Genomic DNA, 14,520 nt, shown 5'->3' with positions numbered 1-14,520 from the left:
TTTTCTCCCTTTTATATCACTAGCTCTCGGCCTCATTCATTTTCTCTTCATGCTCCTCTCTCTCTGTCGCTCTCTCTGTTCCTGTGTCAAACCGACGGATCTTGCCCTTGACAACATGGCTCCAATCATTTGGAAGGATTAGTGCTTTTTTTTTTTTCTCTTGCTCTCCCTCCAATTAGCATGAACAGTATGTGTGTTAACCATGTGTGTTCAAGACGTGCGCACACACACATACACACACACTTTTACACACGACCAACTGTGAAAATACAGCCTAAGCCATATAAAAGGTTAAGTGATTATGTAGCCGTAAAACGAACTCCGAGTTCTGTGTGTAAAACCGAAGGGTAAAGGCATTATCATAATTCAATTCACCGTGATTCAGTTCTCCCTAATTTAATAGTGGCTTGTATCAACAAAATACATGCGCTGTAACAGGACCTTTTTATAAAACAATATGTTTCTAGACATTTTAATTAAATAACAAAAGTGGGGATGTCAGCAAAGCAGCTGCACGCAGCAGCAAGCGCAGGTGGAGTGTGCAGGGTCGAACCATTTAGCCGACTCGGCATCATTTGAAAGGGACTCTGCACTTTCTTGTTTAGTTGTTTGTCCTCAGACATCCTCAATTAACCTCCCTTGTGTACAAAATTACAACACATGACAAACGAAAGAAGAAGAATGAAATTATTTTTTGCTATTGTATGTAGATCTCCTCCTGTAAGTTCATATAAAGGTTTTTTTTTATTTTTTTTTGCATTGTGTTTTATTAGTGCCAGGCTATAGTGACCTTTCTGTAGCTGCTTAAAAGTCAACCTGCCCAGGGCTGCATCGTATCGCGCCCCTAATAAGACAGCAGAGGGGAAACGGGGCTTAAGCCGGATTTATGTCTTGTGGTCGAGGTGTTCCGCCAGTCGCACTGTAAATGAGTGTGGCATAGGAATTGAATTATAGTTCAGCATAGGATTTAACCCACTGATTGTCATCACACCACAGTAACACATGATGGATGTGTTGGCGCTATCAAGCTAAGGGATGCGTTCATTATTTACCCAAATTTATGGTGGTTATAATATTTCATGCTCCTGGTGACAGGCAGTCATGGTGAAGAGGAGGCTTTTGCTAGATCTTTTTTTTTTTAAACTCGCATGTTGTCTTCGCTGTCGATAATCTCTGCCAGCATCAGAAACATCTGGAAGAAAACACAGAGTAACCCAAGCTGACCAATCACAGGGAGCCCCCAGGTGGTATCTTTGTTGTCCTGATGTGTGGTCACACTTTTACACAGGTGCTTGTCAGAACCATTGGTAGAACCTCTAATACATCCTAACAAAGACCCTGTGTGACTTTAGCTTTGGAAAAGTCTTATTCAGTTTTATTCAGTCATCATCGTAACAATGCAGTAAACAGAATAATGCCACATGTGCAGTCTTTTTTTCTGTGTCTTGTGTCTTTTGTCAGTCAGCAGGGCTTTTCAAGGGTTAAACTTTCTCGTGTCTTCTTCCTCTATCCTCTGGCTGGCCTTCTCTCTGTGTGCGCAACCCCCACCCCCCACCCCCCCACTCCGCCTCCCTCTTCTTCTCAGGGCCGGCTCCTGCAGATGTTGTCTGTTAAAAATCTTCCTGCCAGGCCTCAGCTGGGCTATAGCAACACATGATGTCATCTAGACCCACCTCCCTCTCCCTCCCCTTTCCCAGCTCACGTGCGACCGAAATCCACTCCAGAATAGTCTCCGACCGGCTGTGTGTGTGTATGTGTGTGTGTGTGTGTGTGTTCTATTTTTTCCCTTTGGCTTCATTGTCTTTCTTGTTCTGTTCATCGTCCTTTTCATTTTTGCTCGAATTCTCTCTGCCAGTGGCTGTTAGCAGCAGTGAACTGCCATATCCTGTGACTTGCTTGCTTTTTTCTCTTTCTTTCTTTCTTTCTTTCTTTCTTTCTTTCTTTCTTTCTTTCTTTCTTTCTTTCTTTCTCTGTCTCTCTCTGTCTCTCTCTGCCTCTCTCTCTCTCTCTCTCCCTTCCTCAACTAGCACCTCTTCACCTGCTTCTCTATTCTGTCTCTTTTTTACTCCTCTCGTCATCACTCTTTTGCCATCCTCCTTTTCCACCAGACCAAATAATTAAAGGGAGGAAAGTGGTGAGGGAGACTTGCCGAGCCCCCCTACAGACAGCCGGTCCTCTGAGCCCTCCTGTGGCAGGAAGTGGTCATGACAGTGTGTCCCTTGGACTCGACGCTTTGTCAGCAAACTGTGGCTGGATAAATATAGCAGCTGTCTGGACAACTGCTGCTTTAGCAGTTAGTTACTCTTTCAGCATCAGTGGAACACTAAATAAACACACACACTGGACTTTGTATTGATTTGGTAAATGAAACAATGAGAAATAAGTCAGTTGTGAGATTGTGTGTCAGACTGATAGTTAATTCTCAAATGGATAGAAATCACTGTGACGGTGCAGCTTGTTTCTGACTAGTGAAACACATTTATGTGTGACACCAAATACTTTCCTTTATCCACTCATATTGTTGCCGCATTCTCTCTTGCAGTCCTCTCTCCCTTTTCCTCTGTTCTCTCTTTTTGCAAATGTGCAAATGTGTCACCCTTTGTTTTTATATTGCGAGGACGTGTGTGTGTTTCTGTGTATTGGGGGGAGTGATTGACGGAGGCAGGGTTAGATTTCAGTCCCCCCTTATCTTTTAATGGCCTGGTCTTTGTGCTGGCCCCCTGCCACCTGAGACGAACACAATGCAATACATGTGCATGCACACACACACACACGTACACACAGACACACACACACATACACACAAGTGTGACACGAGAGCCCTTCAAAGGCAAACCTGTCAATGGGCCGGCTGTCACCTCCCTCCTGTGGCGCCCCGACTGTGATTAATAACTCCATCCCTCCCTCATTTCTTTCGTCTGTGATTCATTTCCAGCTGTTTTGTACAGAGAGTCACAGATACTGTAGATAGACGGCAGCGACACATGTTAGATGCAGATTTGTATGTTTTCTAATCACAATCAGGGCTCTAGGATGGGTTTCAAATACTGTAAGTCCCTACTTTGCCTGGATGATTCACAAATCTAACAAGGAAGGCAAAGAAACAATCAAATTTGCTTTTGTTTGAACATCTTTTCAAAATAAAATGCAACCAAACACAAAAGTAAAAAAAGAAACCCATGTTTCTACAGAAACACGACCTCCAGCTCAGCCTGTTCAGATATTGGCAACTAAATACTGATTTTTAACTTTACAAGAGCTGCTAACACTCTGTCGGGCCATCTCTCACACGGCATGCTCACTAATCAAAAGCAAGGGGGAGAAGGAGAGAGAGGGAGTGAGTGAGAAACCCCTGGCAGCACTGAAAGTGGGCCATGAAAACATTGAGATAGAGAGAGAGAGAGAGAGAGAGAGAGAGAGAGAGAGAGAGAGAGAGAGAGAGAGAGAGAGAGAGAGAGAGAGAGAGAGAGAGAGAGAGAGAGAGAGAGAGAGAGAGAAATAGAAATAGAAATAGAAATAGTTATTCTTGTATACAGGCAAAGTATAAGATGATGATGCAAGAAATGAAGTGATGGTGAGAAAAGAGAGAGAGAGTACATCAGAAAAAGCCAGAAAGCAAGACCAACACAAAGGGAAAGACTGACAGGAACACAGTGGTTTTTAAAATGCACTGAAGCGGCTGTAAAGCTCTGTCCGCTGAGGGAGAGGGTGGCCATGTTTCTTCCCACAGCTGTAGCTGGCTAGCCGGCCATGGAACCAGACACCACTGTACCAAAGCTCTGATCTACAGCTGGGGGCCTCAAAGACTACACACACATGCACACACACATACACACTCGCCTGCTCCCTGCCTCTATCTCCCTCTCATGCACACACATAAACACACAAGCTGAACCTTTATTCATAGCACAAAAATTGAATTATAGCATTTAAAAAAACCCATAGCAAATAAAAAGGCTGGTGTTTTTGTGCTCGAATGGGATTTTCCATCCCAGCGACCCCACCTCCTACCTCATACTGTCCAGCCATCTGCTAGCAGAAACCATGGAGCCGTCCCTGCTTTCCCTCTCATGTCTACCATCTCCTCTTTCTTTCTACACAGTCTAAACTGTTGTTTATCTCAGGATGTGGTTTTGACAGTAGTTTGAGCTGCAGTTTACAGAAGTGAACTGCATTTGAAAGTATAGTGATCTAGACACTTGATTGGTTCTCTAATGAATAGTGTAAGTTTCCACAAATAGCTTTGGCCAAATGTTTTACTGCAGAGCCAGCAGCTGAATGTTTGGCCTCTCCATAGTGGAATGTGTGTGTGCCTATACTGCTGCATGTATCTTCTTGTGGTACATTTTTATTATATTATTTGTATTGTACAATAGTATTTTTTTTTTTTTACATTCACAGGTATGTAACCTAATATAGAGTACAGCTGATATCTGATCAGTCAGGATTCATTCAAAAATTTAAGATTTGTTAGCATATGGTCCCATTTCCTTTCCAGCAAAGATTCCTGCTTCCGTAATAGACATGACTGATCCAGAGCATTGTGACAAAAAGTGATTCATTCTATTCATCTAATGCGTCCCATCTCTTTCCCACCCTGTCTGTTAACCACAGGTCTCTAAAGTGAACGGGCTGACGCGGGCGGGCTCGGCACAAGCTGTCGGTGGTGCCAAAAAGAGCCGCGACTTCCGACTGCCGTCCAAAACTGTGAAGAAGTACACAGCCACCGTGTCCAAGGGCCACGTCACTTACACCAAAGCCAAACAGAAAGAACTGGGCAAGAAAACCAAACTCAGCAGCAGCAACAAACACAACAGCGCCGCCTCGGCACCATCGTCAGCGAACAATCACAATCAGCACAGCCAGCCAGCAGCCAGCAATGGGCTGGCCAACTCAGGAAAAGCAGCGGCACCAGCCCACCACAGCAATGCAAAAACCCGCAAACAGGTGCTACTATCCAATGGGCTGCACATTGTGGCTGCCGGTGCCCGCCTCAATGGGAGGCTAAATGGGCAGCGGCACAACACCCTGGCCAAGGAGGACGCGCAGAGACAGTGCCAGCAGGGCCAGGGAGAGTGTCCAGGTCGAGAGGGACTGCGTAACTCCAAGCGGCGTCTGGAGGTGGTGCTCAACTCAGTGGGGACGGGGGTTGTTGAGCAGAAAGCCAAAACCACTGGCACTGAGGCGAAGAAGGCCAAGCTTCAGCCGACTCCTCTGGAGACACGCAGCAGCAGCAAGAAGGTGGCCAATCAAGAGAAAGCTGCCACGCAAACCACCACCCCTACCACTCCAGTTTCTAATGGACATGAATCAGAAACACCTTTGTCTCCCAAACAAACTCCACCTGTTACCCCACCTCCTACTCCCCCTCCTCAACAAACCCCAACTCCTTCTACACCAGCAGCCAATATGGAGCCGGTGAACCAGCGACCCAAGCGGGCATCGGCTGGCAAGCTGATGTTGATACGACAAGCACAGCAGCAGCAGAGCAGGTCTCATGGTCGGAACTCCTCCTCTTCCTCCCCCTCATCGGGCCAGAATCACCCACAGAACCCCAGTCGGGCCAGCACTACCTCAGATCCCCAACAAACCTCTGTGTCCTCCTCCTCCACCACCTCCTCCCTGCTTACTTCCACCAACAGCCCCGGACAGCTCAAACCAGCAGCACCGCGGCCTGCTGAGCGTGACAAGGAGTGGGAGCGTGAGAAAGAGATGACGCGCCAGAAGGAACGTGAGCAGGAGAAGGAGTGGGAGCGCCAGCGGAGTAGGCCAGAGGGCTGGGCAGCGCTGGGTGAAGTCCCTGTCTTCCGGCCAGCGCCGCGGGAGTTCCAGGACCCCCTGGTGTACTTGGACGCGGTGAGGGAACAGGCCGAGGCGGCTGGCATGTGCCGTGTAGTCCCGCCTCCAGACTGGCGGCCAGAGTGTAAGCTGAACGAGGAGATGCGTTTTGTTACACAGGTGCAGAGGGTCCACATGCTGGGCCGGCGCTGGGGCCCCAATGTGCAGCGGCTGGCCTGCATCCGCAAGCACCTCAAATCTCAGGGCATTACCATGGATGAGCCACCTGTCATTGGTAAGTGAGACACACAAAGATATAAAGGAATGAACACAAGTCACTTGCGACAACACAACTCAAAAAACAAACAAAGGAGCCACAGAGGAGTGAATTAAACCCAGACTCTCAGTCCTTTTTACACACATCAGAAGCAGATAATGCGCAACGACCTTCTCAGTATCCTGCACTTTTTAACTGTTTTGTCAATCTACCCCAGTTCAATAAAGTCGTGACAAAATCAGCCAGTAAGCAAGCATGAAAAATATTGCTATTTCCATTGGTATGAGTGGTTCTCTGAAAGCTTCAGTGGCTCTCTGCCTGATTTTATCTTCCTGTTTATAGATGACAATAACAATGTGGAACAAGGCGGTGAGGGGCCTGACAGGCCGCAAAAACAATATTTCCTCCAGATTGCCTTGTTACCTTCCATTTCTCACAATGACTTCAGCATTTTATGAATGTTTAAACAGCCGCCGCTCCAGACACTGTATGTACGTGTGTGAGTTTTTTAAAGTATGCAGCCTATGAATGCAGATACTCTGTCACTGAGTTCTACTAGTTTTACACTGGTTGGTGTTGTCCATGTGTTTGTAGAGTTTGCATACAGCTGTGTACAGTTTAGCCCAGTGTGAGTACGGTTGTGTGGCTGTTAGCCAGAGAGAGCTGGCAGCCGGTGGCTTCAGCCAGCCAGGATGCCCTGGCTCCAAATGACTTCCTTTACTGTGCTAAGCAGATCAGTTCTGCATTAACAGTAATTTGTGTCTCTGTTTTAGTGCTGTGATGTTGCAGATCATTTTGAAAGTTGATAGCTCAACTGGCCATTTCAAATGAAATGAAATGGGTTAGAGGAAATGGCATATTTAGCCAGAGGAGCAGATGCTCCAAGATGGCAGTCTTGATTTAATTTTTTTTAGACATGTGTCCATAGGCGACGTCTCTATGGACTCATTCTCTGAATTAACCTTCTCTTTGTCCTTCTGCTGTGCGCAGGTGGCTGTGAAGTGGACCTGTCACGTTTTTTCCAGCTCATCAATGACATGGGCGGCATGCAGCAGGTGATGGACCTGAAGAAGTGGACCAAGCTGGCTGACCTTCTGCGCATCCCTAAGTCGGCGCAGGACCGGCTGGCCAAGCTGCAGGAGGCTTACCTCCAGTACATCCTCTCCTATGACTCGCTTAGCGCCGAGGAACGCCTCCGATTGCTGGCCGAGGTGCTGCAGGAGAAGAAGAACCTGGAGTTGCGCCGGGGCCCTCTGGAGGGTCTCTTGGACTCCTCAACACCTAGTGCTCTGGTCCTGCCACGCTATGAGCCCAAGAATGGGCTAGTAGGTGGGATAGTGGGAGGGGGAACGGGGCACCAGCGCACCAATGGAGTGTATCACCATCTGAAGGAGCTGGAGGCTCAGGTCAAAGCGGGCCGGCGCCGGCTCTTCGCTCAGGAAAAACAAGGCAAAGAGGACAGGCAGCATGGAGAAGAGCAGCAGCAGCAGCAGCAGCAGCAGCAGCAGCAGCAGCAGCAGCAGGAGGAGGAGGAGGACAGGGGTGTTCTCAGTGACCAGCACAAATGTATTTACAAGGTGAGGATGAAGATGCGGTTTATTCCACACATTTGAAGCATACAGACAAAAGGCATGTAAGTCTATCTTTTATGTTATTCTTTTCCTTTTTCTGTTCTTTTCTTTCTTAGAGGTTTCATGATCCTGAGTCACTGAGTGCTTTTTATTGTTAACTCTTATTGATTACTGTTTCTGGGTCAGTTATTCATTACAGAATCAGGTTTGTTTTAGTCCTTCAGTGTAACAGGTTATTAATGGCACAGCCTAAATAGAATCACAAATCCCCACATTTGTTTGTGGCTAATATCTGACCTTCTCTGGCTTGTTGACAGTGTCTGAGCAGTTTTCAAAGGCCTCATTACTGCCTGACATCTCTCTACTATCTGAATCAAGACTAATGTCACACATGAGGTGTAAACACTCCACACCTTTCAAATTATCGCCACTAAAACTTGAGTGTTTTGATAACACTGTGCCAGTTCACTGGTGACAAAATATGCACCGTATCTTTAAAAGGAGCTAAGCTCTGCTATAAATTGCTACGCCACACTATTATTCAGTTTATTATTCAGTTCCCTTGGTAACATTATCTTGCTGTTAACTGTCATAATGTCTGTTTTTTTTAAAAGCCTGGTTACATGCAGCAGTGTTCTGTAGCTGTGCTGCAAAGACCTGTTTCTTAGTGTGGGAGTGAGGGACAGCAGCTTTTGTACCTTGCACATCTTGTGGTTTTGTGGAATATTTCTGTGCCGCTGTTTGTGTAGTAAGGTGGTCAATAGTTTCGCTTTTGAGTGTGTGTGGGTGTGTGTGTGTGTGTGTGCGCGCATGCGCTCACACACATTAGATGCCTCCCCACCTCCCCAGCCTGCTAGCAGCTGTGTTGATTCTGGCTGGCTGAAATCTAGGTCAGAGAGAAGGCAGCCCCCCCAAATCAGCCCTTCCCCTCACCCCTGTCCCGCCCACTTCAAACCCCGCCTTTTCCAACTCTCTCCACCCTCTCCCCATGGCTTCTCTCCTTAAGCCCATGCCCTTGCTCGTTGCCATTTCCCCAAACCTGCAGTCCACTCGCACAACCCTCTGTCTCTCCAAACCCACTCCCCTCATACACTGTCCTCTTGCCAAACCCTTCGCTAAGCCCCTCTCCCCCCAGCCACAGGCATACATGTATGCAAAGGCTATCAGTTCTTTGTGTACTTTTAGATATGCACATGTGCAAACACATACAGCACAATATGAGAATTCCAGTGCTGTTGCACAACAATGCACACCATGTAACGCTTTGCGTGCATGTATGTGTCACAGCATCCTGATGAGGTAACAGTAATGACTTCAGTCATTGAGATAACTTTGTTTCTGTGTTGGCTTTCGCTCTCACATTTACTCACACTGAACAATACTCCACCCGTTGTGAATCTGGATCCCATTTGGGGGTTTTTTTTCCCTCCATATTCCTTTAGTAACTAAATCCCTGTGTCTGACCTCCCTCTGAGGAACTGAGATATTGTCAACAGACTTGAGCCAGTACAGTCCACAGACGTCTGAGTTATAGAGGCACTATTCAGCATAGTGACATGTGAATGGCTGTCACCATGCTGACAGGACAGGCTTGTCTAAATATGACCCATCACTCTTCTCTACAAGTCTGACTTGTATGCATTTTTCATCAAGAGTGGCCCCCAAGAGGAGGTTAGATTTCACCTTTTCTATCAAGAGAACAAAGTGCACGTCAAGGATATAATTATCTCTAATTACACCAGGAAAGGCTTGGATAAGTGCTGCTACTGGCTGGCTCAAAGAACGGCTTGTCAGTGCTTACTAGGTCACTGCTATGCTGTGTTATTTAACTGTATTATTTTACAACTCTGTAGCTATTGTAATAATAAGAATACAATGACATTTTTTTTTTTAAACATCTGCTCACCGAAGAAGAGGGAAAAAAAGAACAGAAAAAGACAAACTGTCACTGTGAGGATGAAGAATTCGCAAGGTCATCTTTCAGCAGGGTCCACACATCCCCAGGTCTGGAGCCGGCAGATTTATGGCCACCTTCAAAGCTTCTCTGTAGCAGGAGTGTCCACGGGAGAGAGGGTCAAGTCGAGGGGAAATGTATCTGGGACTTAAAGGATGCACAGAGGAGGAGGCTTATAGAGAAACACAAATACAGATGTACAGTTGATACATTTCTGTGCATGTACACACATTCTTTTGATCACGAAGCTTTCCCTCTTACTTTTCACCTAATACAAACGCGGTGAGAAAGTTGCAGGTCATTGATTAATATTTTCTTTGCAAATCTTCTTCTTCACACTCTCGGTTCATATTCCCTGTAGCTGTTTTTCCATGACTGAAGACCATAAATATGTAGAGTTTTGTTCCCCCTCAGACTCCTTTAATGGTGCCGTGACTCATGATGTTTAATGTCTCTTTGTTGCAGGGGAAATCGGTGTCTTTGACTAACTTCTTCAGGATAGCCCGGAACACCATGACCATGTGCTTTAACAAGGAACCAGGGGCTGCTGAGGTTGAGGTGAGCGTGCTAACATCTTTATTAAACCGCACAGACAAAAGCGATTTATAGTGCAACGGCTTAAGATTTATGTCTCAGTTGTCAGATGAAAGATCACCTGAAACCTGTACCCTGTTTCATGCATTCTTCTGCTGATCAGCTTTCCTATGTCCTTTTTTTTCCCCTGCAGCAAGAGTATTGGAGGATTGTGGAACAGAGAGACAGCCACGTGGCAGTGCATTGTGGGAAGGTGGACACCAGTACACATGGCAGTGGTTTCCCCACAGGAAAGTCAGAGCCATTTTCAAAGTAAGTAGCCCACAGAGAGCACTCGCTCAAGTTTGGACAGAATATTCTGCCTGCTGTCTTCAGCTGTTGACAAGTCACTGGTGGTTTTTTTTTTTTTTTTTTTTTTTACCCTTGTTAGATAATGTACAAACGACCGTTTCTCTTCTCTTTACCTCAGACATGGATGGAACCTCACTGTCCTCCCCAATAACTCTGGATCCATTCTGAGGCATCTGGGTGCTGTGCCTGGTGTGTATATGACTCTGCAGCATAAAAGCTGTAGCTGTTCAAAAGTAATCTCTAAGAAAGACACATGTAACTGCAACGTAATAGTACATAAATAACATTTTAGCTGCATCTCCCCATTCTGTGTAAGCAACAGTTGATAGTAACCTGTGCTCTTGTTTCTCTCTCTGTAAACCCAACTGTTTCCCCAGGGGTGACCATTCCCTGGCTAAACATTGGCATGGTCTTTTCTACCTCATGCTGGTCTCGAGACCAAAATCGCCTTCCATATATTGATTACTTACACACTGGTGCTGATTGCATTTGGTAAGTAGTAGCATAACTGGTATTGTGTGTGCAAAATCACACGGAAAAACCTGCCCCAAATTCTCATGTAAATTTTAAAACGCATAAAATTAGCACAGAGAGCCAGTTGGAAAAATCAAGTCTTTCATGTCTTTGTTTGTGTGTCTTCCTGCCACAGGTATTCTGTCCCTGCTGAGGAGAAGGCTAAGCTGGACAAGGTGGTCCATACACTGCTTCAGGCCAATGGCACTCCAGGACTAGAAATGTTGGAGAAGAACATCATGGTGAGTGTCTTTTTTTTGTTTTGTTTTTTTTCTGCATGTATGTAAATTCTAATATTTTGCTATCCCCTATTCATCTTTTGTTTGTCATGTATTGATCTCAAATTAAAGTTGTGACCATCTTTTCCCTTCTCGGTCTTCCAGATCTCTCCAGAGGTGCTGTGCCGTGAAGGTATCAAGGTTTACCGTACGGTCCAGCAGAGCGGCCAGTTTGTGGTCTGCTTCCCTGGTGCCTTTGTCTCTAAAGTGTGCTGTGGCTACAGCGTGTCAGAGACGGTGCACTTTGCCACACCGCACTGGATGAACCTGGGTTACCAGGCTGCAAAGGTCAGCATATGAATCAGGGTGGGCAGAGCAGTACAAAGCGCTGTGATAAAGTAATAAAGGAACATATGTATATGAGGAAAATAAAATGTGCAATAAGGTATGAAAATATTTTCCATAAATATGATATGTAAACTCAAAATGTCTCGGGTTTCTTTGGAATGAACATTACAGATTTTACATCTAAACATGCTTTATAATTCCTCACAACACTGGCCCCGTGTGGAAACAGGCAGTTAAAGCTCTGATTTATGTGGAGTTGATTGAAACTGAAATGGATAAATGAACTTAGAACCTAGAGCTTGATTTTCTAATCAGCCAGCGTGTTGAACGGTGAGGAGTAATTGCAGCTGTAAGTCTCTCCGGGAGGTGTATTTAGATTTTTTTCTTTTGTGATCATGAGCAAGCCTTTGGACCATTGGACCTCATTATAGCTGTAATAGAGGAGAAGAAAATGTTCCTTACTGCCATCATGGGCATTATGGTGATGGAAGAACATATACCTTCAGCACTAGAATCATATCCAAAGCCACAGCAAAGATTACTCTCAAGGGTAATATGGCATTCATGCAGTGCATGTAAGCGTGGTGCAATGCCTGAACCTTTTTCAACATTTCCATCCATCCGGTGCATTCGTGTGAATGAAATATCTCAGGGACACCTCGAGGGAATTTCTTCAAATTTGGCACAAAGGAGGATGGAATGATTAGATTTTGGTGGTCAAAGGTGAAAGGTCAAGTGTGACCTCACAGAACACCACACAAATGTCTAATAGGATAAAATGATGAAGTGATGATTTTATATCCCAAAGGTTAAAGGTCAACATCACTGTGACATCATAATGTATTATTCCACGCTGTAACACAGGAGGCTGGGGAGGTTGTGACCATATTTCACGTTTGGTTAAATACTGAACTGGTGCTACTAATCTTGGGTGCCCCCCTTGAAACTGGTGACTGCAGTAGATCTTCTGTGCTGCTGGGGTGAAAATGTGTGTGGAGCAGCCACAGTTTAAAATTTGTAGCTTCTTTGCAGCATCATTCATATTTAAAGCATCATCTGCTGTCGCGGCTACAACCTTGTGTTCTATCAGAATCTGCTTTATTGGAAAGGCATGTGAACACATAAGAGGAGTTTGACTGGTTTTTGTTTCTCTAAATGAAATTTCACAATAATACAGTAGACAGAGCAAGAAGGACAAAGCTTAACAAAGTCCAGTCATGTTGCACAAATCAGTTTTATTTATATATCCCTATACCACAAATCAAAAATACATTTAAATACCTTTTCTTTACTACATATATTCTAAGTCTGGACAGACATGGATGTAAACTGCAACTTGACTGGCTGGCGGAGGCATACAACTGCGAGGTGTAATTCTAGTTGATTGATTTGCGTGTACAGCCCGTGGTTACACTGCAAACACACTGAAGGATATTATCAGCCTTCATTTAGTGAAATATGTGTATTTAGATGTGCATAAAACAATGAATCAATGAATGATTTTTAGACTTAAAAACCAGTACATTGAAATGCATAAAAAAAATAAAATTAAATAAAAAAAAAGAGAATTAGTGTTAATACGTAACCTGTTCTGATTTTGTGTGCAGGACCTGAAATGTCGCCGTATAGCCAAACCCTTCTCCATGGAGAAGCTACTGTACCAGATCGCCACGGCTGAGTCAAAGAGGGACAATGGCCTTCTCCTCACCACCATCTCCGCCCTACTCAAAGACCTCAGGTAGGATGCGGCAGTGCACACATACACACATACACACTTGCATATTATATACATATATGATATACAATACTATTACTATCCTAAACCGTATAATCTGCAAGTGAAAAACTGTTCAAATGTATTTTATTCCTTTTTTGTGTCTTATTTTATTCTCTGCAAATACTGCTCTTATTTATCAGAGGAAGTCTCACTCTCTGTTTCTCCCCAGAGCAATAAAAAGAACATCCAACTTAATGTATCATGATACAGTTGGATTGCCATTTTACACATGGCAGCAAAGGTTTTCTGGGTCTAATGAGCATCTTTTTTTTTTTTTTGTCCAACAGGAACATAGAGATGCGCCAACGGCAGGAACTTTATAAGGCAGGTTTGCTCTCCTCTGCTCGCTACGGCACGCATGACGGAAGCCTAGGGCCCGGCGAGGGACGCAAGAAGCCCCGCGGGAAATGGCTGGCACTGGAGTCCTCAGAGAGACGCTGCCAGATCTGTCAGCATCTCTGCTACCTGTCCATGGTGAGACCGAAGAGCTCAGGATTTAAACACTCTACGGCTAGCAGATGAGGACTAATTCTCTAAAAGGCTATAGTGACAATTTGGACACATTGCTGTATTTTTTTCATTCATGAAATCTTCCCAAATTTTGTTTGTAGGCTTTATTTTGTATTATGCTCTGCAGTAACATACAGCTTATATACTGTACATACTAACTACCACCCGCTCTACATAACAGAATTCCTGTTTATTTGCACATTGGCACATGTTCTTGTGCTTTTTACGGCTCAGTATTTCAAAAGTATCTAAATCAAAGTTTGTCCAAACCGACTTTTTACAACAGTGGTCACAAAAATTAAAAGCCATAATAGCGGCATAATACAGGAGGAGTGGAAGACAAAGTTAAATGTCCCTGTCTCGGTTTCTGTCTGTGCAGGTGGTTCTGGAGACTGACAACGTGGTTTTCTGTCTGGAGTGTGCCCTGCGCTATGTGGAGAAGCACAAGTCCTGCAGAGGCCTTAAGATGATGTACCGATACGATGAGGTGAGCTGCTGCTGTGGTTCAGTTCTCACTCTGTCCAGATGGGGGAGACATCAGCCAGGTTTACACTGCTCCAGGAAGTAGATGATTCACCATGTGACGGTGGTCATGTACTGTACTTTGCTGTGTCAGTGCTGTAATTCATAAGATGGTGATTTATAAAAACAGAATGTCCATTGTTGAACTGGTTTCATTTCTAATGTGT

General features: G+C 45.0%; 1 protein-coding gene across 2 annotated transcripts in view; it reads left to right on the top strand.

Moving 5' to 3' along the window:
• The window catches only part of jarid2b (jumonji and AT-rich interaction domain containing 2b), a 102,977-nt gene that overhangs the window by 87,893 nt on the left and 564 nt on the right, over positions 1 to 14,520 (top strand). For both annotated transcript variants that reach the window (XM_071499680.1, XM_071499679.1), the window contains 11 exons: positions 4,615 to 6,073; positions 7,046 to 7,632; positions 10,046 to 10,138; positions 10,308 to 10,426; positions 10,584 to 10,654; positions 10,843 to 10,957; positions 11,115 to 11,220; positions 11,362 to 11,544; positions 13,152 to 13,282; positions 13,609 to 13,795; positions 14,211 to 14,318. In XM_071499680.1, the coding sequence (XP_071355781.1) occupies positions 4,615 to 6,073; positions 7,046 to 7,632; positions 10,046 to 10,138; positions 10,308 to 10,426; positions 10,584 to 10,654; positions 10,843 to 10,957; positions 11,115 to 11,220; positions 11,362 to 11,544; positions 13,152 to 13,282; positions 13,609 to 13,795; positions 14,211 to 14,318 (3,159 nt within the window). The remainder of the gene's footprint in view (positions 1 to 4,614; positions 6,074 to 7,045; positions 7,633 to 10,045; positions 10,139 to 10,307; positions 10,427 to 10,583; positions 10,655 to 10,842; positions 10,958 to 11,114; positions 11,221 to 11,361; positions 11,545 to 13,151; positions 13,283 to 13,608; positions 13,796 to 14,210; positions 14,319 to 14,520) is intronic.

Source organism: Trachinotus anak, unplaced genomic scaffold (genome assembly GCF_046630095.1).
Source record: "Trachinotus anak isolate AG129_WGS33_773 ecotype Australia unplaced genomic scaffold, CSIRO_AGI_Tana_v1 ptg000016l, whole genome shotgun sequence".
Lineage (NCBI taxonomy): Eukaryota > Metazoa > Chordata > Actinopteri > Carangiformes > Carangidae > Trachinotus > Trachinotus anak.
The sequence above is the reverse complement of the archived record's forward strand: the minus strand, read 5'-3'. Positions and strand labels throughout refer to the sequence as shown.